Source organism: Indicator indicator, chromosome 1 (genome assembly GCF_027791375.1).
Source record: "Indicator indicator isolate 239-I01 chromosome 1, UM_Iind_1.1, whole genome shotgun sequence".
NCBI classification, from domain to species: domain Eukaryota; kingdom Metazoa; phylum Chordata; class Aves; order Piciformes; family Indicatoridae; genus Indicator; species Indicator indicator.
In genome coordinates, this window is record NC_072010.1 from 120,324,385 (window position 1) to 120,351,339 (window position 26,955).

Below are 26,955 nucleotides of genomic sequence, written 5' to 3' on the forward strand. Positions count from 1 at the left end.
TTCATTTTGTTTTTCCTTTCTATGCCTTATGGGTACAGGGATAAACTATCACTCCGTACATGCTTAATATTTTAATGTATAGAACTGTCTCTAAATTTTGCATAAAGGTCTTTGAACAGATAACTAAAGAATTCTTTAAAAGATTATCAAGTACCTCATTAGTTATGTATGAATTTCCAAGGAGCTCTTATTCCATTACACAGCTTTGAGTAGTATTTCAAAGGTGCCAGTTTTATCTGTAAACAACTCTATTATATATGTCCAGCAAGTGGCAGCAATTGAAATGTTTGTTGCACTAGAATGCTTTTACTTAATTAAATATCAAAGTTTTATCCATCATCATATGCTTTCCCATGCTGCTATTTGCAGACAGTGATCCTGCTATACAGTACAAAGCAATTGTTCTCACTGAACATATTTTCAGCAGGATTATCATGTTTTGCAAAGAAAAAAGAAGGGGAAAAATAAATTATCAAGATTAACAGAAATGCATGAAAACAAGCATCTTTAAGTAAAGTTCAGTAGTAGTCATTACATTAAATGTTTTCAGTATTTAAACTGAGCTTGCTGAACTTCTATACCTGGTGTTTCCAAGCTTGTGTTAATTTTTGTTAACACATTCAGAAGTCATCTAGTGTAATTATGAACCTCAGTTAGCTTCCTAATTCTTTGTGTAGGCACATAAGTAAAGGTAGCTTAATTGTGACACATTGGAAGTGTCGACAGGGTGGGGAAGAGGAAAGCAGCATCATTGAGATGTCTGCAGAAGAAAATCAGGTTTACTCATGCAGGTGTTAAAGGCTAACACGTGTGTGTATGCATTTGCAATCTGCTGATGTTTTAAGACTCTTTAAAGGAAAGTTCCTATATAGAAAGTGAGGCTCAAATACCTTGGATTTCCTTTAATGTTTGAAAAGCTTCAAAATGACTTACAAGGAAGGAGTGTGGGACATCAGAGCTGATGGAAGCCTCCTGTTTTGTTGCTGTAATCTCCTCTAGGCCTTACTTCAAACTCATGATGTAGTGGCACATGAAGTTTACAGTGATGAAGCGCTGAGGGTTACACCTCCTCCCACCTCTCCATACTTAAACGGAGATTCGCCAGAGAGCGCCAACGGCGACATGGACATGGAGAACGTAACACGAGTGCGACTGGTGCAGTTCCAGAAGAACACAGACGAACCAATGGTATCCTTTGATTCACTTTGTACTCAGAAAGACCAATAGGATTATCCTTTTGATGACAGCTGCTGCCCTTTAAGTAAGGTTTGCCAGTGTGATTGGAATAGTTCAGCAGCCTTTGTAGGTAATTGCTCTCGTGTGTATCTCCTTAAATGCTTTGTGTGCATCTGTACTATTGCTGTACCAATAGAGCTGGTTTGGTTCAAAAACAGCCTTCTAGAACTTACAGGAGCTTAGGCTTTAAACCAAACTGGTCACAGAATTACATCTTTAACACAGTGGACTCTTATGTTCTCATATACTAATATGGCATTGAGTGTACCCTCAGCAAGCTGTGTGGTGCAGCAGAAACGCTGGAGGGAAGGGATGCCATCCAGAGGGGACCTTGACAGGCTGGAGAGGTGGGCACAAGCCAACCTCATGAGGTTCAACAAGAAGTGCAGGGTCCTGCATCTGGGTTGAGGCATTCCCAAGCACAAATCCAGGCTGCGTAGTGACTGTCTGGAAAGCAGCCCTGAGGAGAGGGACTTGGGGGTGCTGATGGATGAGAAGCTCAACATGTCAGTGTGCACTTGCAGCCCAGAAAGCCAACCAGATCCTGGGCTGCATCAAGAGAAGTGTGGCCAGCAGGGCAAGGGAGGTGATTCTCCCCCTCTGCTCAGCTCTGGTGAGACTCCACCTGGAGTACTGTGTCCAGTTCTGGAGCCCCTATTACAAGAGGGATATGGACATGCTGGAGTGTGTCCAGAGGAGGGCCACCAGGATGATCAGAGGGCTGGAGCTCCTCTCCTATGAGGACAGACTGAAAGAGTTAGGGTTGTTCAGTCTGGAGAAGAGAAGGCTCCAAGGTGACCTTCTTGTGGCCTTCCAGTATCTGAAGGGGGCTACAAGAAAGCTGGGGAGGGACTTTTTAGGCTATCAGGTAGTGATAGGACTAGGGGGAATGGAACAAAGCTGGAAGTGGGGAGATTCAGGCTGGATGTGAGGAAGAAGTTCTTCCCCATGAGAGTGGCGAGAGCCTGGAATGGGTTATCCAGGGAGGTGGTTGAGGCCCCATCCCTGGAGGTGTTTGAGGCCAGGCTGGATGAGGCTCTGGCCAGCCTGATCTAGTGTGAGGTGTCCCTGCCCAGGGCAGGGGGGTTGGAACTGGATGATCCTTGTGGTCCCTTTCAACCCTGACTGATTCTATGATGCTATACTAAACTTCACTTACAAATTGTATCTGTTTTCATTGCTCACATTTGAGTGGCAAACTTTCAACCTTCAAATTCATATTTTTCCTTCAAGCTTTTGCTCAAGAATCACTCTGCTTAATGTTTTATTTTAAAAGTATAAGCATTTTCTTCTCCTTTCTAGGGAATCACCTTAAAAATGAATGAGCTGAACCATTGCATTGTGGCAAGAATTATGCACGGAGGAATGATTCACCGGCAAGGTAATCATGTGTCAGGAATAGTTTTGTTCTCTCTGACACTATCATTTAGAGAATTTTGTACAAACTGTGTAACTGGACATACTCCTCATTTTGATTGCTGCTGTTCCACACTAATGTCCTTCTGGTCCTGGATGGAGTCCTGTTAACTGCCTTCTTCCAGTTGCAGATCTCTGGCAGCATTTTGAGATGAGGCCCCACTGTATTTCATTTAGGCATTAAGTAGGATAATGGGAGCATAGCTTAGTAAGAGATTGAAATGCAAATAATTTCTAGTGCTGTACTTGTTTAATAGTCTGATTAAAAAAAATCCTTAGACTAGTTACAGTAGTTTCCTTTGGAAAATTAAAGAGCTTTGTTAAACAAAAAATTCCAATTTCTTCCATACATTTTCACACAGTTCCTGAGGATCTTTGTACTTATAGTGCTGAAGCTCATGAAAAATAATTTTTGAAAGAAAGGTATTTCTTGTGCCTAGAACTTGAATACTTATTTTTAGTTTTCTCTACTATAGCAAGCCCTGAAAACACATCGTTTCTCATCTCCAATCTACTCCATCTTTCCATTTTTTGTGTCCAGAGCAGATGAGAAAAAATAGGTGGCTTTGGCCTGTTTTAAACAGATGAACTTCCCTGCTAGGTTGTTATCTGCAACTTTGGATTGCAACCTTACTTTAGTTTTTCTAGTTTGCTGTCTTTTGATGTCTCAAAGGAACAGGTAAATAGGAAAAAACAAAACATGAAACAGGGAAAGGGTACAACAGGCCTTTCTCTGATATATTCACTTTGTCTCCTTGATATGATCAAACCTGTCAAGAGGGAGGAACGATAAAAGTTTTCATCCAAAGATGTCATTCATATGAAACATATATTCTTTTAGAGGACTTTCTGATTCAAATTTATTTGTCTTCTAAAAGCGAATTTTAAAAGGAGATTGCTGGAAGGTTTGCTGGTGCTTAGGTAGTGGTGATCCTCTGCAGAGTATTGTTTCATATGGTTCTAACTGGCTAAAAGAAATCCAACTATGACCATTAAAACTCTGCTCTTTTTAATTATACATTATCTGTTATTTGTAAAGATTTGGGAAATTTATCCTATATGTGCTTCATCTAAGACAGCTCTTCTGCACATAGTTCAAAAATTATCTATACTTCATTGTTTCTGTTTTCATCTTTTTCTTTTAATGTTTCTAATTTTGTTAGTGCTCTAGATGTCTCTTAGCCTCACTGCTTCATTCAGCATAGCTTTATTTAGAATATTTGTACTGAATAGAGCAACAGAAGTGTAAGGTGAAAATGATACTGAGCACATGTCTCTGAATCCTATTGATAGGGTCTACAGCTTTTATTTATTTTGGTGGGGGAGGTTGTGTTGTTGATTCTGCTTTCTTCTTTTGCTATCTTCTCTTGCTATATGGAAAACTGTCAGGTAGAGCAAAATTAGATAATAGATCTACTGAGAGAGTTACAAGAACTGTATCATTTTGAGGTCTAGAGATATTAAGTACAAACTGCACAATTCCCAATCACAAAACAGTAGCTGCTGTGAAGTCTGCCTCCTATCTCTATGCCAGCTTTATTTAGTCGTATTCATTAGAGTTATTCAAAAGGTAAGGGACTTGAAGTGGGAAGATAAGCTTGTAAAGATGGTATCTGCTTGCACCTTCCAGAGGATTCTGCTCAATGAAAATGAAACACCAGTTTCAGTCATTAAAAATTATCTCCTTGTTGACTTGTCTGCGTTCTCAGGATAGGTAGATGAACTGTATCTTGTACCTCAGGCTTTTAATTATGCCTTTGCTTTCACCTTTGTGTCTGTGCCTTAACTTAGCTCAGTTGTCCATTCACTTTTTACCTGTAGATTCTGTCTCATACAATAAATACTGTTTTCAGGGGAACAGCATAATTTCTCAGCAGCTATCAGTATCTTAATCCATGCTGGTTTTGCTGCTGACTGTGTACATACAGAAAATGCATATTGTAGCTGTGGCAAAGCAAACATCAAAGATGCTTAAAAATACAGCAACCTGACAGTTAACATTAAGACTATTCACAAACCAAACTGCATTAAGTAGCCATCTGATAAAATACTGCTTGAATATTTCTGTTGAGCATTTCCATCTGACTAATTGCAGATGACCTGACTTTCATTTCAATATGGGGGGGTTAGCAGTGTCCTTGTAAGGGAATGATGTTTTCCTCTGGTATTTTAGAGGGTGCCTGGGCATCTCATGTGGGTTTATTGACTGCACTCTGAAAAACAGATTTGTAAGCTTTGATAGCTGATACCTAGCTACCAAAGTCCTTTTTTGAATCTAGCAAAAAACACACTTCTTTTACTGTTTATATGTATATATGCCTTTGTATGAGTATTAGTACTGTCTTATTATTAGCTCACTTGGTAAGAGCATGTTGAAGGTGACTGCATGTTTTGTTAACTCCACAGGTACGCTACATGTAGGGGATGAAATCCGAGAAATAAATGGAATCAGTGTGGCAAATCAAACTGTAGAACAACTACAAAAAATGCTTGTAAGTGCCTGAAATCTTTCTCCTGTTCTTTTATAGAGTGGCTGTCAGTTTCACAAAACTTCCACATAATTTCATGTAACATCCTCTCTCTTTTTCTCCTCTTCTTGTGCATGTGTCAAATTCTTCCTGCATTCCTGTGTTAAAGCCTCATATAGGACCTTACCTGTTTGTCAGTAGTGGCTTTTTTGCACCTTATACCCAGGAATGATAGAAGACACCTCCAGGTGTCATTTTATTTATGTCATTTAGTCCCACAGTAAAAGGTCATTGACACCCAACCATTCTTGTCAGATGTATGTCTGACCAGCTTTTAAAATCAACTTGACGAATGGAAGTTCCCCAAACTCTCCAGGCAGTTGACCTTAGAGTCTAAGTCTTGTGCATTTTAGGACTTTTTTTTTTCATGTCTAAGTTTCCTTTGTTGAAATGCAGGAGTTTCTTCTTTTATCTGTAGTGGACATAACAGAAAAAATACTGCTTTGCTTCTATTATTCATCCCAAGCTAGTCTATAAAGATCATGCCCTTATCTTAAATCTTCAACCTACATTAAGTGTAGTCACTGAATGGATTGTGAGGGAAAAGAATTGGTATAATTGCTACACAAATACAGAGACAGTAAGTCATAGAACCATTCAGGTTGGAAGTAACTTCAGGAGGTCTTCAGTCCAATCTCCTGAACAAAGCAGGGTCAACATTAAATGCAGCCCAGGTTGCTCAGGGTTTTTCCTATGTAAGTCTTGAAAACATGCCAGGACAGAGATTTGGCAGGGCAAGTGACTCTGAGCAATCCGTTCCAATACTTAATTGGCATCACAGGAAAAAACTTGTTCCCTATATGTCACTAGAACATCCCTTCTCTCAGTTTGTTACTATTGTGGCCCGTGGCTTTTACTGTTAAAATGGGAAAAAAAAGGTATTTTTAATTCAGCCAATCTGGCTTTTGACAGGAACACTCCATCTTGGGCCTTGCTAGTAAAGTCAATTTGATATTCCATAACACTTACAAATTTTCCTGTATGCTACCTTAACCTTGGGACCTTGGATGTTATCACTGATCCTTTTGTTGTGTCCCGAACCATACAGAGAAACTTAAGAGTCCAGTTTTTTGACTCACAGTAAGCCAGCCAAAGAAAAGAAAGGAAAAACTCCCAAGTTCACTTAAAGTGATCTGCTTACTCTCTGCCCAGATCAAGTCCTGCAGTTGTCAGCCATGTGGTGGCACTTGGATTCAAAGTGTCACTGAGGAAAACACGGCTGAGCTAGCATGTCGTCACAATCTGCTGCTATTCTGCAGTTAACTGCTTCTTATCAATATTCTTAAACTGTCAGAAATTCAAACTGTCAGACCCCATGTTCCATTCTGATGAGACTATTTCTTATGTTTCTACCTTTAGTGCAGTAACATGCAGCTTTCCACAAGCTGTGGATACACTTCTGCTCTTTAACATATGTGATGGAAGGGGAAAATGTCATTTTAGTAGCAAAGACTTTGTGGACCATAAGAACATAGATACAAAGAAAAGATTGACGTGGACCAAACCTACACATCTCTCAGTCTCTCACCTTAAAATACAGCTGTAGATTCTAGGCCTCTGAAATCAGGCAAACAAACCAATAATGTATCTTTTAGATTGAGATGATTTAATTGTTCATACACGACATGTGAAGCAAGCCCTAGCATTTTAGCTATTCTGAATATTTACTTAATACTTACTTTACTTGCTGCTCTGGAGCTATGATGGTTTCCTTTCCAGCATTAGTGGTTTGGAGATTATGGAGATCTTCAGTGTCATTGTCTTTAAAGCACTTCTTCTCTTTTTGCAGAGGGAAATGCGTGGAAGTATTACCTTTAAGATTGTGCCAAGTTACCGCACGCAATCTTCATCTTGTGAGGTAATGAATTTAATGAACCATCCCATTTCTTCCTCAGTCCTGTAACTAACTGCCTGCTGATGGCTGAATGTTACTGCTTTCTGGGAAATTGTTTCTGCCTGTCCTGTTAGATCACGCACACCAATTTTACAACAAAGATAACGGAACACGAGTAGGTCCCACCTGCCTACTCAGCCCTGCCTTCATATTCATCTCATCAGTACCTTAACTAACTCTTTACAGCCTATTAAAAAAAAAATAAAAACAAAAAAGGAGGAAAGGGGATCTTCAACTCATGCATTTGGGAAGCCCCTTCCCAAAAAAATACAATTTAAACGCATTCTCCAGGAAGTCTGTTAAAGCTCCTGTGATGAGGAACTATCCTTCCTGTTTTTAGACACTAAACATCATTTTACTGCGTTAGGCTGTTAAGGGTTAATTGAAGAATCTGTTTCTGTATAATCCTGTTGAGGTAAATTTGTGATGGTTGTCTGTAACAGTTACATGTGGCTTAATATTACGTTTCCATGCAAAAATGGGTTTTATCACTGCAGAAGACAAACAGATGTGGAGTTAGTTTTTTGTGGAACTAGAAACTTGGTGTTGCGGGTTTTGCACAGTAACGTTGCGTTCCCTTCTGCTCACAAAGTTACGTTCCAGATTGCAACTGATTGGGAATTAAATCCTAGAAAATGGCTACTTGAGAGCTACTGTTCCAACTTAAGCATACAGATGGCATATGTAGATGATGCCAGTGTTTCTGTGCCACGTGCTTAACTGCACAAACCGTTCCCGAGTTAGAATTCCGAGAGTGAAATCACAATCCCTGTCGAATTCAAGCACCTTACCTCAATTAGAGCTGTGATTTCACCCTAATTGTTTTTGTGTCTCAAAATGCTAGACCACACAGAAGCTACTGTAGTGATTGTCAGAACAATCTGTTTGCAAGAAAAAGAAATACACTGCTTTTTGGTTGCCTTCTGTATTTCTAATAGAAGTCAACACTAACTAAAACATTTTAGAGGTAGAAGGTTGGACAAATTTTCAGCTATGAGGCCAGTTTTCTTAACAGGTGTAAATATGAAAGCAGAATTTTTCCATGAATTGAAAAGGCTTAAAAAAAAAATCAAATAGGAAGTATAGATTGTGCTGACAAATGTGTGTATTGACTTCTGTGCTGTAATACTAAAGGATATCTCACTTCCCAAGAGTAAAATACAGAAACCTGTGAATCTATAGGACCTGCTGGGAAGATGATTATTTGGAGAAAATAATTCAGCATGTATCTTTAAATTAATACCATTAGGTATCATTTTAGTAGTAGCAGGTCATCTCTTTTCTTTAGCTTCGGTTCTGCATGACAATTTCACAGAAGACAGGAAAATGGACTCTTAACCCTCCTTCTGAAAAACAGCAAAACTAGAAAGTTGTATGTCATCATCACATTTTGTAGCAGTTAGCATTCATTTAATCAGAAGTGGCTGAGTCTGTTCCACCTGCTCAGCCACACCATGACTGTGGCTAGATTTTCAGCTGTTACAAGTGTACACAAAAATCCAACATTTAAAAATCATCCTTTTGAAACATCACTGGTCCTTTGGTACCAACAGAATTTTTTTTTCACAGAATTTTTCAGGATTGTGATCCAGATGTTAAAGCAAATTCTGAACCATTGATAAAGGCTAAAAATTAATCTTGATTACTAAGACACAGAAAGCTTGCTTCTGCTCTCTAGCGGGATAAATTCAGGGATATTGGATCTTCACTTAGTTAAGGTATTTTTGGCAGTATTTCAGTAAAGATTTTTTCGGTTCTGGCACCCATTCAGTCATGAACAGATGCTTACATAGTATAATTTTACCAGGACAGGAATCTAAAACAGAATCTATAACTGGTTTGGGGTGGGGGAGGTTGAGACTTCCACCATGATCATGTCATTGGATTGCAAAATATCTTTTTAATCCTGAATAAGAAAAAATAAATGTTACTAAAATCAGAGGTGATCTGCTTTTTATAAGGAAACTGTATTTACATCTTTATATACAAAGGTGAGATGCAGGCTATTATATTTTTAATAACTGAGATCTGCATGTCACATGCCACATTTTTCTCTTTTTTGTAGGCATTTAAGAGAAATATTGTAGTTGTGTTTTGTAAATATTAAGCCACTTTTGCATGTTTAGAGAAGTCTTGTCCCTGTAGTATGTAATGGTACTTCAGTGTCGCTAGGCAGTTTCCAAAATCTCAGCTGAATAATTTCAAGGTCTTAGGGAGTTGTGACTTTTCCTGCACCTATCCTTCCATTCAGTTACCAGACCTTCTATTTCATGAAGCAGACTTTGCTTGTAACCATAATACTTAGGAAATCCATTGTATAAACTTTTAAATCACCATGCCTGAAGGCATTTAAAAGACACATAGATGTGGTGCTGTGGCACATGCATTATCACCAGACTTGGTAGAGTCAGGTAATGGTTGAACTCGATGATCTTACAGGTCTTTTCCAACTAAAATGAGTTCTGTGAACTGTTTAGTCATTACTGTGGCAAATGGCTTGAATTAATACACGTATCTAGACAACACAGTGATCAGGATGTTTTGTTTTCTGATCCAGATACTCAGGAAATTCCAGATTTACGTAGACATGAACTTAAATAATTACTGCAACACATTCTTATTGCTGTTTATATGTTTCAGCTTTATCCAACTGAGGAAGCCTTTTGCCTTAATTACATTTGTATACATGGATTTTTTTTTTCCTTCAATGTTTCTATTAGTGCTCAGGCTATAAGACTATTTATAGTTGTTGATCCTTTTTACATTTGTATTAAAAATGCTTCCAGAAAGGTTCCTTGAGCAAGACTGAAATTGAAATGTATTTTCAGGGGTTTTGTGAATCTGGCAATAGTGTCATTAATCTAGCTGTTCTTGATCCAGTTTGATCAGGCTGCATCTAGTAGACATAACTGACTTCTTCTATAGGATTACATCTCAAATGCATTGACTTATCATATATAATCCATATCTAAGAACAATGAATCAGCAGGAAACTAGTTTTGCCACCATTTGGAAATAAGTGTGAATGTTTCCTCTAAGGCTTCAGCTGTGGTGGCTTCAGCTCATCCAGAAGACTGCTATTCTGTTATCTGGCTTGTGGCTAGACAAGGTTAAGAAGTCTACATAGTGAAGTTCTACTGAAATACAATGGTAACACTTCACTACATGAAGTCATTGGATCCTCCATGTGTTTTCCTACTCTCATCCCCAGGAGAGCTGGGATTTTTTCTGATTTACTTAACAAACTCACAGTCAAAGCTGAAATTCTCTAGTCCTGTTCCAAGCAGTATTTCCATTTTGCAAGGGTCACTCTACTCATTGATTTGTCTCATTAGACTCTGCATAATACAGTTTTTCTCTTAACTTTTCAGTCTGAAAGAAAGACCAGGTTCCCTTAAATGCCTTTGGAACTGTGGCTAAACTGCCTAATTATTTTCAGTTGTACATATGACTCTTGACTAGCTTGATAGCTTCCTTTCTGAGTTAGTACTGAAATCACCAGTAGCACTGAAAGTAGGTCTTTTCCTTAGTATGTTATGATGAGCATTTTTTTTTTTGAGTAATGTGCTCTCTTCTGCTGTGATTTGTTGGAGGAACACCAATCAAAACATTCCACATGAAGAAAATTTCCTTCAAAGGGAGAAGCCTTCGAAAGAGTCCAGAAATAGGAGCATGCTCCAAGTTACTGTAAACTTGTTTTTCTCCAGATGACTTGGGTGCTTGCATTACTTTCCAAAGCTTTTCCTTGCTAAACCATCACTAAACCATCACATCCTGCTAAACCAGCAGATCATAACAAACTAGGGTGGGAGGTTTTTAATTAAAGAAAAAGACAGAAAAGGTAAAATAATTCTTTTCTCTTCTTCTTGAGAGGGATAAAACAGCAGACAGAACTGCAGAGCAAGCAGAAAATCTGTTTCTAGAAGAAGGAAGTCACTTTTTTGGTAAAAAGTATCTCCTGGCTGCCTTGGTAAAAGTGATGCTGATAATCCCATACACAAAGAAAAGGAGTAGTAGTTCTTTTAAGCTTTTCTTTCTTCTATATATATTTTTTTTTCAGTAATGAATAGCTTATTTGATCTCATTCGAGCATTTTAAACTTATGCTGGAGTGATTTTGGAAATTGAATTAGGGCTGTTTTCCCCCAGTCTTTGTTACAGGCTGCAAATAGTTCTGGGGACCAAATGAGCATTTTGTTCTTATGCATTTAGCAGGAGTATACAAACCTACATACTTTGGACCACAATGATTTCACAGCCATAAAACATGTCCTCAACTGTGTTAAAATTGTCAAATTGTCTAGATAGCTACATATGGAACTTCCTGTGAAATCATGCCTAACGAGTCCACAAAAAAGTTCGGAAGTTTTACAGGAGTGTTGTACATCAAGTTGTATAGACAGCAAGAGAAATGAACTATTTCCTGCCATTTTAGCTTTTCTTGGTACTTTACAGTAGCTATGAAGGCTCTCAAATAATTAGTGCAAGTTGGTGAATATCAGTAAAGGACCTTTACTTGATTAATGTTGCATAAACAGTTTTTCTCCAGTTTTGGTTTTTAAGTTGTAAAGGGCACTTGTGTTGATAAAATGTGTTACAGAGGTGACTCTGTCTTAGAAAACTGTTTTAGCCTTTTTTTTTATCTTTTCACATTGTGCAAAGTTGTCAGACATTCCTAAACATTTCTGATATGGAATATTATATTCTAAGGTTCCTTCTATTTCCCAGAGGTGGCTTAGTTATCTGATCTTGTGGAATTAAATACTATTCAGTCAAACTGGCATGTGAGAAAGATTCCTCTACAAGTGACTTCCTTCCCTCTGCAGAGCCCAGTCAGAAATTCCTTTCTGTAGAAGTTTCTACTATGCACTGAGAAGAGAGCATTCAACTTCCTTTTCAGGTGTTAGCTTCAATGTCTTTGAGACTCTGCAGGGAGATGTGGTTTAAAAAGTAGAAACTGATCAACACTGATCTTTACCACATCGCTGAAAAACGTGTTTAGAAGACTCTCTAAAATAGGATATGTGCCTCATTCTATACAAAGTATTATTTAAGGTATCACTTTCAGGTCAAACCTTTAATGAAGACACCAGTATGACCAATGGCCTTTAGCATTGTCAGCCATGGCAGATCTGAGAGGTCCCAGATACTTAGAAACTATTTGATTGCTAAGACAATGTAAAACTAGTTATTACTTAGGATACATCAAAATGTCAAACCTGAATCTTCAACTATGGGAAAAAATAAAATCAGATTTATGGAGTTTGTAGTGTGGAAACTTGCACAGATGAAGCAGCTAAGCAAATGGTTATAAAGCTGTGGATGTAACTGTTCTTTTAAATATATCTGTGTTTCTGTGATAGTGTTGTGTTGTTAATGAACCTTGTGTCTTATTTCAGAGAGATTCCCCCTCTACATCCAGACAGTCCCCAGCTAATGGTCATAGCAGCACTAACAATTCTGTTTCGGTAAGATTTCCAGTTCCACACAGAGAAAGTGTGAAAGTTTTGTTGGTGCTCATCTGCCATTACTGTTATACTTATCGTGTGGTCAGTGGAAAATTGTGTCCTGCTGATAGAACCCAGGTTATCACATATGTAACTCCCCCTTTTCTTTTTTAAAGGGTTTTCTCCCCCAACGTATTCTTCTCCTTAAAAGCCATTTAGCAAAGTCATTGTTAACCGTAATACGCCACGTCAGTCATCCTTAAATCACTGTTAGCAGTTTCCTCAAAACTAAGCAAAGGGTTAAAGTGGAAGTTTTCTTTCCATCCTGAACTTTGGAAGCAGTATTTGAAGAAAGAATAACTGTGCAGTTGGTATTTCAAGACATTTTAGACTCTTTCTGTGTTCTGAGAGACCTCTGGAACGTGTACTGGTTTCCGCTATCTGAGTTCACGAATTGGTGTGCCCTCTGCTGTTGTGGTACGTGCACATACTGTGTGAAACATGAGCCTTGCCTGGATATGGAAAGCAAAAAAAGAAGTGGCTTTAAACTGCACTCCAAACCAAGCTATTATCATCACATCTTTAACACAAAGTACTTCTGTTTCGTAGGTATTGGGGTAGGAAGGTGCTGTTGTTTTGCTAAAGTACATGACCGTTCAAATTTGTGTTGTTTATCCATTTGTCGTTGTTTGAACCAATGTAACACACAAGTTCCTTCAGTAAGAGTGCTGTCGATATCATGAGTTCTTGGGACTGGCTAAAAAAAGTAAATAAATAATCTGAGTAACTACTCCTTTACTTAAAAAAAAAACCAAAAATTACCACTTAGAAATCATTTCCAACAAGGTAAAGTGCTTGTTAATTTTCAAAAATGAAAAATAATAGCGTGGTTGGAAAATTTGAGAATTGTTCTGTGAATTCAATTGAATGTGCAACATGATTAGTGTTTATAATCTTATGCCTCAGCACAATCACATTATATATTTTTAATAATAATATTTAACATTTATAATAGCCACCCTTCTCTTTTAAAAACAAGGCTAAGTATTAAGTGGAAAAGGCATTCATGGAAAGAGCCTCTTTCACTTGACAGTGCTTTTGTGTTGAAGATGCTGAATTATGTATTAAAAAGCACATTCTCTATCTGCTTAAACTTTTACTTGCTTTCTTCAGCTTGCTGCTAAACAAGCCTGGGTTTGATTTTTCTTTAAGAAAAAAAATTACTTCTAAACATGGGTCAATGCTTTATATTTTGTCTGACTTACCATTTTACTGTAATGTTAGTATGAATCACTAACAAATGGTGTTGATTACCCTTAAAAAGTAAAATGAAAATTTCTTCTCCTGGGTTGACTTTATTCTGCAGGACTTGCCATCGACAACACAACCAAAAGGACGACAGGTGAATAGATATCCTCCATGGGAGCTTTTGTAAACTTAGCTGCTAGTGAACATCCCTGCTTCTCTTTCCCCCCTTCATATTCTGTATGTGCAGAACTAAAACATTTAAGCTTGGGAAAATTGTTCCATTTTTTCATTTCTCTTTTTTAACTCATTTGTTCATGGCTAATTCAGAATAGCTTTTTTTTTTTTTTTCCCTCCCATGTGTCTATATGTTAAAGTCATTGTAAGTTTTAACTGGTGATGTTGGTTTAGTTCAGAATGCATTAACAGACTTACTGTTGTGCAGTGACCTGTGCAGATTTCCATCTTAGAGGAAAAATCAAATGTGTATTTTAGCTGAAATGGAGACTAACAGGGCAAAGTGTCTAACAGTCTAAAACATGGTACAGCTTGAGCTGGTCTGTAACTATTATTAACTCTAGCAAAGCTCTTCAATAAAACATTAAAGACAGTTTCTATTAAAGGTTGATAAAGGTTGAACATAGTCACTTAGGTTTTCAGTCCTAAGGGCCAGATTTAGTCACCTCCTTTAACTTTGGTACCTTGACCTGATAGTAGTACCAAAGACGAAAGAAAGATGTTCTCTCTCCAGAGAATTCCAAGAAATCCCTTATGGGCTCTGCAGAGGATTCCCTTTGCAGTTTTAAGAATTTATTATTTTTTACTTCAGCCTCCAAATCCACACATATCATCAAGTGATTTGTGATTCATCTCCATCCATTTATATATAGCCCCTCCAGAATCTGCCTCTGAATCTTTAACTGTGGACTCAGCCTTTTTCTCTGGCAAGGGTTTTAATAGCAACTCTTGTGATTCTATTCAAAAGAATCTAGTAAGTCCATGATCTATTGTCTCTGAAAGTCTTTTTATACTACTATCTGGTTAAGTTGTCCATAACATCTGTTACAACTCTGTTTCCCATTTTTTAAGTTCTTCCTATAAAGCTATAAAGTTTTTCCAGCCTTCTCTTGGAAAGTTTCCAACTACTTGAGTGTAATCCTGGAAAGATTCTATGAAAGCTGTTGTATGAGGTTTTCATTTGCCTCTTGTCATAGTTTAATGAGCAGACAGATTGCTCTTCTGCTCCAAAAGGGGGCAAAAGAAAAAAAAAAGGCTCACACGAAGGTTTGGGTAGTATTGGAAAGTTTAAATGGAAATGCTATTTACAATTACATACAACAGTACAAGGCATAGCAAAGCATATGAAATACACCAAAATCCATAGTCTGAGCTTAACACAGCAGCTCATTAAGCCAAAGCTTTACACAAATCTCCCTTTAAACCAGGCTAACAAGCTCAAGCCTTCATACCCCCTCCCCACCAAGCCTCTCTACTCTCCATACCCCACACCATTGTGAGGCAGCACAAATTCAGCCTGGCAGCTCCAGGCCTAATTGGCAGCATTGCCAAGGCTGACACCACAGGGCTCACTCCTATGCCGGGAGAGATAAGAGCCTGGGTGTCCTTCCTGGGAGGAGAGAGGGAGGGAAAAAAGGAGAAAATTGATTTTGCAGCCAGATTTATAGGGATGCAGGACTTATGGGTATGAAGTTCATCTTCTGGTCCACCTGCTGGACACTCTGGCCCTCTGGAGGTCTGCCACTTTGGGGGTCCTAAAGGCACCCAGAGCCTCAAACTGCCAAACCTCTTCATAAAGTATTTTTCCCAGAAGAGATTTCGTTCACACAATATCAAAATATTCATTCAATGGTGTTCCTCATAGTCACACCATTTATAGTTACCTATTTATATCAAGAGCCTTTTTTCATTCACCTTTTTCATTCATGTCATCATGAATGATAACAGATACATTGCTGTGTTCCATCCTGACAATACATGGTGGATGATGGCTCACACTGACACAGGGAGTTGGAAAGTAAGGAAGTTTCTAGATGGTAAAAATACAGTCTACATTTCTAGATCTGTGTTAGATGAGGTTGAGGGGAAACAAGGGATTGGTTCAATACAAAGTACTCCATAGGAAGCAAATTACTAAATAAACATAATTGGTTTCAAAATATCCTGTTTTTCAAGTGATGAAAAAATATTGGTTTGCTTGCCTCAATGCACACTCAACGCACAACAGAATAAGAGTCAGATTTTGTATAATTAAAAGTTGAGTTCTATATTGGGGTTATCATCTGATGCTCGCACTGTAAACAGATGAAGTGGTACAAGATAGTAGTGATTAGCTATTTAATGTGTTCATATGTTGGATTGCAGGTTGGATTACTATAGAAATGAACTTCTAACATGCCCTGAGTAGTGCTAACACTGCATAGTTAGAGCTATTTTTGTAGCAGAATCAGCTAACTGGAGAGGTGTTTGCTAGAGTTTTAATCAAGGGTATTAGTTTGCAAAGTAATTTTTTTTTTAATCTAGTCACTTTCTAGTAAAAAAATCAGCAGTGGAATATACATGGTTGTCTGAAATGCTGTAGGGTGATGCATGAAGCTCGTAAACTGTGGATACTGCCCATCTTGGACATGACATTTAACTCCGGTGTTAAGATCATTGGATGCATTGGGGCTGTAATTAGCAACCAAAACTGGAGATCACATATTATTTTTTTTCTGAGGGTTGAGACCTCACAAAGACACAAAGCAAGAATTAGTGTGTGATTTTCAATTGTGAAGTCAGAATCTAAGTTTTCTGTTAATGTTCCTTAGAGAATAAATTACTGAAATTGTTAGTTTTTGTTTGTATGTGCAGACTTTTGCTGAAAAAAAGAACATGCAAAGAATTCCCAGATTCCTCCCAAGTAACTGTGATAGGTACAACACAGGGCTTCCTATTTAATCTTTTAAAAGGTACTAAATTTTCAGTCTAAATACTAAAATTCAGTAGTGCAGCCTAAGACCTTTATATTTAAAATATATGATGGGACTCCAGTTGGAAACTACAGTACAGTTCATGTTGCAAACTGCTGTCTTGTGGTCTGTAATGATGCATGATAGATTTGAGGGACTCTATCAGTTTATTACACATGTTCATTTTTTGCTGTTGGTGTTTTACAGTGTGTAGAAGAGATGAGCTTTCTAAACAACATCATGTGTCCCCATTGTTTGCTGAGGAATTTTTTTCTGTTTCATTCTCACCCATCACTTGTGCTTTTGCCGTTCTGTTGCCTCCTTTTCTCGTTGCAAACAGTATGTGTAGCTACATGCACAGATGAAATTTTCACCTGTTACTCTTAATACTATACTAGTAATAATATTGCAGTGTCTTTTATAAACTCTTTTTTTATAGATATATGTAAGAGCACAATTTGAATATGATCCAGCAAAGGATGACCTCATTCCTTGCAAAGAAGCTGGCATCAGATTCCGAGTTGGTGATATTATCCAAATCATAAGCAAAGATGATCACAACTGGTGGCAGGGTAAACTTGAGAACTCAAAGAATGGTACTGCAGGTCTTATTCCTTCTCCTGAACTTCAAGAATGGTATGACTTAAGTTTTCTATAAAAATGAATATAGCTTTGCTTGTATTTCTGCCCTTTGTGCTTTTGTTATATAGCTAGCTATTTTTTTGCCAAAAGAACTATGCATTTCCTCTGCTTGTGTGGCATTAGTGATTTTTTTCCTCATACATGCGTAGCAGTAAGAGTTATGTGCAGTATCATGCGTGGTTACATTAGAAAAATAAGCCTGTTTCAGTAAATATGGTGCTTGATAATCTACTATAGAAAAATAGGACTGGAAGCTACATAAAAAATGTTTATGTAAGGAGGTCAGAATAATTTCTCTTTTGGGCTTTAAACTGTTTTCATTAGTAGAGTTTACATGCAGGTGCTGCAGGAACAAGGTCTTAGTAAAGCATCAAGCACAAAGGTCATTAAGGGTATTTTGGGAGTTTCTCTCCTTTTCATTTTTCATGTGACAACCAAATGGTAGAAAGAAATCACAGTGCAAGATTCCTGAATGACAGAGTTAATGAGCAGCAGTGGCACTGAATACTGCAGAAGCAATGCAGAGCCTTTAAACAAAGTCTTATAGACACAGTTTGGTAAATATTTTTAATGTATCAACACAAACTCTGGCAAGGGAGTCCTGGGCCATGACAGTTATAGCCATAACTCAAGAAAGTTTATCAATATAGATCATTTACCCCAAAATATTTCCTACAGGCTTTGCCACATAAAAGAATAAGGGTGCTGTAAATGGTTTAAGAGCACCTATGCCAGCTGGACTGACTAGGGGAGATTTTTGCTGGAAGAGAACATGTAGATAAGACATTTCCTTCCATCTCAAGAGCTCACTTGCAAGCCCTGACATGAGGGAGACGCTGGTGTGCATTACAGTACCTTATCCTAAAGACAAACCTCAAAACAGTTCCACAATTTAACTTACTTTCAAGTAATCTAGACCTTAGTGGTCTTTCCAGCTCACATGCTCTTCCAAGTCTAATCTGCTGCAAAGTGGTCTGCAGCTATTTTAGTAGCTACCCTTCCTCATATACTCACTTGATGTGTGAGCTTTAATCATCTGTCATAAAGATGTTCTTCATGTGAAAATATCTCTGCCTATAAGTGCTTGAAAGTAATCAGAAAAGATTTACTGTACTCTTGTACTATTACAAAGTCTTATTTATTTATTTGACTGTGTGTGGCTTCTTAAAAATACGTTGATTACAAAAAAAATCCCAAAATGTCTCCTCTGTATGCCAGGCGAGTTGCTTGTATTGCCATGGAGAAGACCAAACAGGAGCAACAGGCCAGCTGTACTTGGTTTGGAAAGAAAAAAAAGCAGTACAAAGACAAATATTTGGCAAAGCACAATGCAGGTATGGGGGGGAAAAAAAAAAAAGTATCTTTAGCAGGTTGAATTTATTACGTTTGAAACCTTGCCATTGATTGTTCAACTTATGCTGTTGTATAAACCTAATGAGTTACTTAAGAGAATATAAGCATAATTGTAATTATGCCAACATTACTCTGCTTGTTCTGGCTTCTCTTAGTGAGAAGCAAGTTGCAACAATATAAATGCATCATAAAATATTTGTATATAGGCTTATATTGGTTTACTTTTTATATTTAAAGGAGCAATAGAAGCCAACGGGTTATTAATTTTGCAATCTATGTAACTGTGATGTGCTCTACAGGTTACTTTTTAGTAGCATCCTGTTAATATGTGTTTATAGTTACAGATTTATATATGTGAAAACATCATGAAAGGCCATTTTTCTTGAAGCATTACAGCTGGAAGGGGAATAAGAGCCACTGGGTAGTCAGTGTGTTACCAAATGGAACTGTGGAAGTAGAAGTCTAGAGCAAGAGATCCACGCTAAACAAAATTCATCAGTTTTAGTCATAAAAAAAAAGAAGACCCTTTCACCCATGAGTGGAATTTAGTTCTTTTAATCTAAAATACTCAGTGTGATGAAACTGTTTCTATTGCATTGATATCACATACTGTGATGATAAATATGTTGTTGTAGTCTCTTGGGAGACTTGTAAGGATTTTTATTAGAGGTAAGAGATATACCTATCCAAACAGTGTAATGAAAGTATTTTATATTTTCTATTAATTTCTAGGCTTTTCCCAGCTGCACTCTTGAACACACCAATTAAACAATATATATCTTTTGCATTTCTTCTTACCTGCACAGTCTGTGTGCATTATCAGAGCTCACAATACATCAGTACTGCTCTATTTATGTTTACTTGAAAGTAATTTGAAAATAAAAATTAAGAAAGTAAAAAAACAGCAATTGTCATTTACACTCCATAACTCACTGTCACGTTTAAGGTGTTCACAGTTAAATAGAAAATTATTTGCTATCCAGAAAACCCTTACAAGTAGAAGTTGAAAGCTTTAATTTGTTTCCTTCTTTTTGCTACTTCAGCATTCTGGTTGCTTTAATTTTTCAACTTCATTGCAGAAGCACTAAGCCATGTTTTACTATTTATGACTTTAACTAAAACTGCTGAGAATAAACTGGATTTTATGACCTAGTCTTTGACAGCGCTAGATTTAAAGTATTACCAATTGCTCCCAGCATACAATCCCACAGCATTGCTACTTCCTTCAGCCATGGCAATCAAACTTTGTGTGGCCATGCTGTTAACTGGATTAACTGAAGAATAATCCCAAAAAAAAACACTGATTCTTTCCTCTTTAGGGCAGACACATTTCTTAATACAGGTCACAGGTCACAGCTATGTAGTTCATGTCAGTGTGACTAAGCATGGCATACTACAAAGGAATAAGGAAAGTAAGGAGGACAGCCAGGGAAGGAGAAGGAGCTGGCAATACTTTAGCAGCAAAACTAGCTCAAAGACTTGGTATCAATTAAATCCCTGAAAAGAAGGTAATTTAGACTTTCCTAATGTTATGTAGGAGAATGTTTGGGAGAAGATTGACAGCACTTTGAGTGGCATTGTTTGCCTGCCTTAGTGCTTGCTACCATCAGTGCTGTTAGTCACTTTACATCAGTGCACAGTATTGGGCAAAAATTAGAAACATGAACATTAAACATTATCCTAATGACCATAAAAGAAACTGTTCTTTTCAGAATACCATCTAGTACTTCCCATTCCCTCTAAGAAGTCAAAGAAATTATCCTAATGACCATAAAAGAAAGTGTTCTTTTCAGAATACCATCTGATACTTCCTCTTCCCTCTAAGAAGTCAAAAAGTTAATGAGAGCATAGATTGGAATAGAGAGTTCTCTTAGAAATCTTTTTATCTCAGTATCCTTAAAATATTAAAGGTAATGCCAGTAACATTCCAGGAATGCTGCCAAATGTGGGATATAAAGAGGTTCACTAAAATGCTGTGGTGCTTTTATGGGTTTAACCTATGGTACCAAATATACCTTGTCTGAACTACTCCATCGTGTCTGGTATTGTTAGTCAGAAATATGGCAGCAGTGGCTTCTGCAAGCTTTCAGTGCATCTGTCTCAGAATGAAAAACGGATCTTTTCTTCTGCTGGATCCAAAATAAGCATAATTAATTTGGAAAGGAAAAGTCTAATCCAGATGTCCAAATGTTGGAAATTCTATTTAAAGAAAGTAGGATTTATTTTTCTTATGTATTGGAATAATATTCATAAATTGTTTAGTAATATGTAATCCATCTAGACTTCCCTGTTGTTTTTGGCATAGGGATGAGACTGAACTGGGGTGCTAAGAAATGACCAAGTAAAATTCTTCATAGTCAACTAAGATTTGTGTAGCTAAGTAGTGATTGGAGAGCTGAGGTTTTCATGTGACATATTGGGATATTACTAGAACTAGAAATAAAATTACTCTGCAAATCAGACAATTTATGAAGAAGATAATATTTCAGTTACTTTTTATAATTAAAAGCAAATATATTCTGCTTTTCAAGAAAAATAGCCCATTTTTCTTACCTCCATACTTGAGTATCGTATCCTTTAAGAGAAAATTTCACAATCATACATCTTAGCACTTCAAACCAACGCCCAGAGAAAAAAATTAAATATTTGTCATTATTAGAGGTTCACTGACATTTTTAGAAATGCTTTAGAGATGTACTGAAGTGATATATCTAGATACTTGTTATTTATTTTACTGAAATGTTACTGCAGGACTTCATAAAAGGACACTCTTTAGAACATACTACAACTATGCTTCATGTTCTGCATTAGAAAATTGCCAAGCTTTTATTAAATATGTTTATCATTTCTTAATGTGATTTATTTGCCTGGTGTTTAGACTATTGCATGGTAAAGTTTATTTTGTGCATATACTTTTTATTTTACTAATATATTACAAGCCATATCTCAATGACCCCTGTACATTTTTCATGCTGTCTTACTCCCAATGGCCTCTGTGCATGTAAGTAACCTGTCAAGTGACAATGCCTCTTTATTTGCTTCTTGCTGTTTCCTTTCAACAACTCCCTTTGCTTTATTAGCTAGTTAACACAGAAGCATTAAAGTTCAGTCTTTAAATGTGCCCTCTATTCCTCATATCTTGTGTATATATATTTTTTAAATCATTTTTCTTTTGCATTTGAAAACCCTACAATCATTAGTTAAATCCGTGTAGATTGAAGCACATCTCCATGCTGCTAGTTAGTGATGAAGGCATTAATAGTTATCATTTCTGTTGTTTGTTCCTGTTGTTTGTATCTAACAAAACGTGGTGTTGTTCAAGAAGAAAATAAAGGATTGATTTTTTTTTTATTATTATTTTCTAATGGGGAAAAATACTTTCAGGCCTAGATGGTTAGAATAGTAAAAGTTTTTACTATATTGTAGATCTTTCAACTCTTTCTATTATGAGATTAGTTAATTAGTTTAAAATCGTGTGAAGTTGCAAAAAGGAAAGTGCTAAGAATTCAATGTTTGTGGAATGGAAGAGAAATAAGACTAAATTCTTGCTATTTGGGGAAAGGTTGAAAGAAGTTTTTCTTTAAGATGAAATTCGAAATGCTTCAAATAGACTAGCAAGTTTTCCTGTCTGTATCTTTTCAAGGCCTTAAGTTGTTGAATATATCAGCTGACAGATTTGTAGTTTGACCAAATTGAAGTAGTTGTATTTTTTTCTCTAGGGTAAAAAGACTGCCATTGAATTAAAAAAAAATCTGCCCTTCTAAAAAAGAAATACATGAAGTTAAATCCCTTGCTGCTTTAACTGGGACTTTAATACAGAGAGCATGTGCCTTCTGGTAGGCTCCACAGTCCTAATGCTGGTCTTGGTGCTCAGGGACTTCTGGAGCAAGCAAACTAAAGCTTCCACCACTGCCTGCTTTCCTAAGGGGCTGGGGAGGGATGGAGGGGATGAATCCAGACTCATCCTGAAAAATGGATAGGATGTAGCTGAGGTGAATAGACCAGCATAGGACTTGGAAACACTCAAAAGATCTCATGCTTTAGATGCAGCCTCTCCTGCCTTCTTTTTACAGTATGCATAGATACAGAGCTGAAAACTCTTGTTCATCATTCTGCTCACAGTTGCCACTTGCTGTAATCTTACAAACACAATTAACTGCCTCCTGGCTTCTTTTTTTCAGCAGAATTTGGCATGAGTTACCAGACATTGTGTTATTGGCCACAGGAGAAATAAGCTTGATTTGTCAGTCATTATATACCTTGACAATTGACAATAGATTGATTGGGCATGATTGGATTCATCCAATTTCAGCTGCAGCTGAAATTATTTCTGAGATACTTCTACAATTTTTCCCCTAATTAGGGTGGAGGTTCTTTTATGCAATGCCATCACTTTGGTAGAATTCTTCATTCTGTCACAAGTTTTAAAAGCATGACAACTTAACTAGCATGTGTGTTTAAAGAGAACTCTAATTACAATTAACATGATGGTAGTTTTGAGGAATAAATCCCACAAACCATTCCCACTCTTCTCTACACACTTCTCCTAGATGTTGTTAAAACAGGATTATGAAAGCAATCCCTAACTTGAGTGTGAATAGATGTTCTCCTCTTTATGTTGGTCACTGTCTATGGATTTTTCTTTAGTATTGCTTTTTGTTAGGAATGCAAATGACTGGCATGCCATTTCAGCTAATTTTTGTGGTCTGCTGAACACTGCATGAAAGGACATGCAAATTTCCCTGAGCATTTCAGTAGCTTTGTTATTGCTTTTTAACAGCTTAAATGAACACTTTTGTTTGAATTGCATAATGAAATGGTTTTGTTTTCCATAACGTATTACTATGCATTGTAAGTCTAAAACTTGCTAAAATAATAATTTGTAGCACAATTAATTATCACCCTTGATATGCTTTTTTTTTTTCTTACCTCTGTGGGGATTTCTTTTGTGTTTTAGTGTTTGATCAATTAGATCTCGTCACATACGAAGAAGTAGTAAAACTGCCAGCATTCAAAAGGAAAACACTAGTCTTACTAGGTAATTTTGAGTTATTATTCTGAACATAACAGTAGTTTTGAACCCCTCCTGGTGGCAAATTTGTAATTCATTTTTGTGTTGTGGATTGTAGGTGCACACGGTGTTGGAAGACGACACATAAAGAACACACTCATCACAAAACACCCGGACAGATTTGCTTACCCCATTCCCCGTAAGTACCGATGCTAGAATCACAGAATCAACCAGGTTGGAAGAGACCTCCAAGATCATCCACTCCAACCAATCACCCAGCCCTTATTAATCAACTAGACCATGGCACTAAGTGCCTCATCCAGTCTTAAACACCTCCAGGGACATTGTCCCCATCACCTCCCTGGGCAGCCCATTCCAATGGCCAATCTCTTTTTCGGTGAAGAACTTTTCTAACATCCAGCATAAACTTACCCCCTGCACAGCTTGAGACTGTGTCCTCTTGTTCTGTTGCTGGTTGCCTGGGAGAAGAGACCAACCCCCACCTGGCTACAACCACCCTTCGGGTAACTGTAGACAGCAATAAGGTCTCCCTTGAGCCTTCTCTTCTCCAGACTGAACAATGCTTTATTAGTGCTTTACTTTAAAATTGCACTTAGGCTATTTTTACCTATATACAGGTTTTGTTCCTGCTAAAAAGTACTATTTTTAAGAACTTATATGTAAAACTTATTTGGAAGGGGAAAATTATTAGTTGGGTTTGAGTTCCCCAGACTTGCTTGATAAAGACTTAGACAAAGTCCAGTGCCAGCAGAAGGAAAACAAATACCTACCCTTTTTGAAAGCATGAGCCATTACATGACCCTAGCAGCAATGTAAAGTTGCACTGTTTGTCACATTACTGTTCATATCTAGGCACTAAAATCCTGGATTAGATACTATAATAGTGCAATGCCAGAAGTATGTGATGTACATTGTGCCTATATTCCTCTTTATACTTGTGGAGGAGTAGTAACCCAGCAAATACTGTCCCCTGTTACAAAGAACTAAAACAGGGAGTAGCAAATGGTTTACAGTATGTTTTTCAACCAGTCTCTCTCAAGTACTAACTGTATTTCTGTTGAGAGGTAGAAGTTAAACTAGTTATGCTATCATGAAATGCCTATTAAAATGGACTCACCTATGCCATGACAATCATGCCCTAGTTTGCCTGCACTAGGTTCTTGCTCTGTGGAAGGACTGAAATTGCTTTACTGATTATGTAAGGAGACTGAAGAGCTAAGACTACAAATCAGGATGAAATGCAGGTGCTTAAGCATCAGTATGATGTTTACATGCCTGTTTTAGCACCTGACCTCCAAGCCCTACTCCAGAAGGCCAATGGTCTCCTTAAACTCCTGTGCTACATCCAGTGGTCCTAAATGGATGTTTCAGATTTAAAACACCTAGGGCATTTAAATATAGCACTTTATGCTGGTGTCCAGAGACCCCAGTTACTTCCTTATGTTAACAACAGTGGGGCTGGAGAAGACTGAGAAGGGATCTTAATGTTTACAAATACCTGAAGGGCAGGTGTCAAGAAAAGGCCAGTCTCTTTTCTGTGCTGCCCTGTGACAGGATAAAGAACAATGGACACACACTGGAACAGGCTGCCCAGAGAAGTTGTGGAGGCTCCTTCTCTGGAGAATAGCTGGGATGCAGTCCTGTGTGGCCTTCCTTAAGTGATCCTGCTTTGACAGGACTCAATCTCCAGAGTTCACTTCCAACCCCTACCATTCTGTGATATAAAGAGATCATGTCAAAAAAACATATCACATGCACTTTAAGTATTATGTGAACCTGTTCTGTCTTTCAACTGGCTCCAGGCTATTGAATTTATCCTCTCCAGCTCTCAGGCATGGATTTTACTGCATTTTCTTCATTCTTCTACAAAACCATGGTAGGAGTAAGCACCTTTTGAGACAGGCCTTAAATTGAGTGGAGTTTTGAGGAGTACTGTATGAAGAAATTATCTACATATTGAAAAAACTTGATCATAAAAGGTCATGTCACACAGTGGTACTTAATTAGAAGGATTAGTAGCCATACACCTCTTACAACAGAAGGCTGCAGAAGCAATATTTTTAAAGTATGTTACTGCTAACTAGCTTCCACCTCTTCAAAAGGAATCAGGACCTGACCCACTTTTTAGACTTAAACCATCACGCTCAGGAGAAAACCTCGTAAGATTTTAAGTAAAAAAAGGGAAAAATACACAAATACTTTCTACAAAAGAAAAGGGTATAGGGAAAAATAAATGTAAGTTCAGCAGACCTAGGGCAGCAGTGAGTAGAATAGTGATATTACATGGTTTATGTAATCCATTGTTCCTTAATTCCTCAAGATAACTGTGATATATAATGTTCCTATAGAATGTTTCATCCTTGAAACATGCTAACTAATCCTTAGAACATTTAATTATTAATATATTATTTATACATTATAATATATAATAATTTAATTATTAATGTATTAATTATTAAACATGCTAATTAATCCTCAGAACAGTAATAGCTATAACTAAAAATAGAAGATGAATACAATTTTTTGATACCTTGTTTGACATTCTTCTAGGATTGTTGGAAGTTATGGGTGCAGAGGGGGGAAGAGATGTGGTGCTTCAGATACGTCACCAACTTAAGTATGATAGTGGAAAAATATGAAAGTAAATCAGGATATGAGAGAGAGTATCAGAAGGAAAAAAAGCAAGTGGGTATCAGTGTGCCTTTGGGGAAATGAGGAGTAGATGGCCTACAGAATCACAGAACAGGTGATACCTGAAGGTCCTCTGGTCCCCTGCTCAAGCAGATCCACCTAGAGCCAGTTGCCAAGGACTGCATCCAGACAACTTCTGAATATCTGCAAGGATGGAGACTCCACTGCCCTTCTGAACAATCTACACCACTGCTCAGTCACCCTCACAGGGAAAAAGTCTTCCCTTACTGTCTACATTTAGCCTCTATCTGGGGCTAAACTATAGCAGTTACTCTACCACCTGATGACCCAAAGGTTGAAATGAAAACAAATTCAATGACATAGCCAAACTGACACCACAAGATACATAAAGTTATATTCAGCCCTGCAGAAGTCACAACATCCATAGAGGCAGCATTCATGAACAGGAAAGAGAAGAGGAACAGAACAAGGAAAAGCCCTAACAGGAAGTTCCCCTCTCCACAGCAAACTTCCTCCTTTATACTGTGTGAAGCTCATGGTCT

General features: G+C 37.5%; 1 protein-coding gene across 5 annotated transcripts in view; it reads left to right on the forward strand.

Annotated features, from left to right (window-relative positions):
- Positions 1–26,955, forward strand: part of CASK (calcium/calmodulin dependent serine protein kinase) — a 196,687-nt gene that overhangs the window by 159,851 nt on the left and 9,881 nt on the right. For 2 of the 5 annotated variants that reach the window (XM_054387798.1, XM_054387789.1), the window contains 10 exons: positions 1,000–1,188; positions 2,539–2,617; positions 5,059–5,144; positions 6,970–7,038; positions 12,473–12,541; positions 13,887–13,922; positions 17,174–17,370; positions 18,595–18,710; positions 23,687–23,767; positions 23,859–23,939. In XM_054387798.1, coding sequence (XP_054243773.1) covers positions 1,000–1,188; positions 2,539–2,617; positions 5,059–5,144; positions 6,970–7,038; positions 12,473–12,541; positions 13,887–13,922; positions 17,174–17,370; positions 18,595–18,710; positions 23,687–23,767; positions 23,859–23,939 — 1,003 coding nt within the window. The remainder of the gene's footprint in view (positions 1–999; positions 1,189–2,538; positions 2,618–5,058; positions 5,145–6,969; positions 7,039–12,472; positions 12,542–13,886; positions 13,923–17,173; positions 17,371–18,594; positions 18,711–23,686; positions 23,768–23,858; positions 23,940–26,955) is intronic. The other 3 variants (XM_054387806.1, XM_054387825.1, XM_054387815.1) reach the window with 3 other exon arrangements.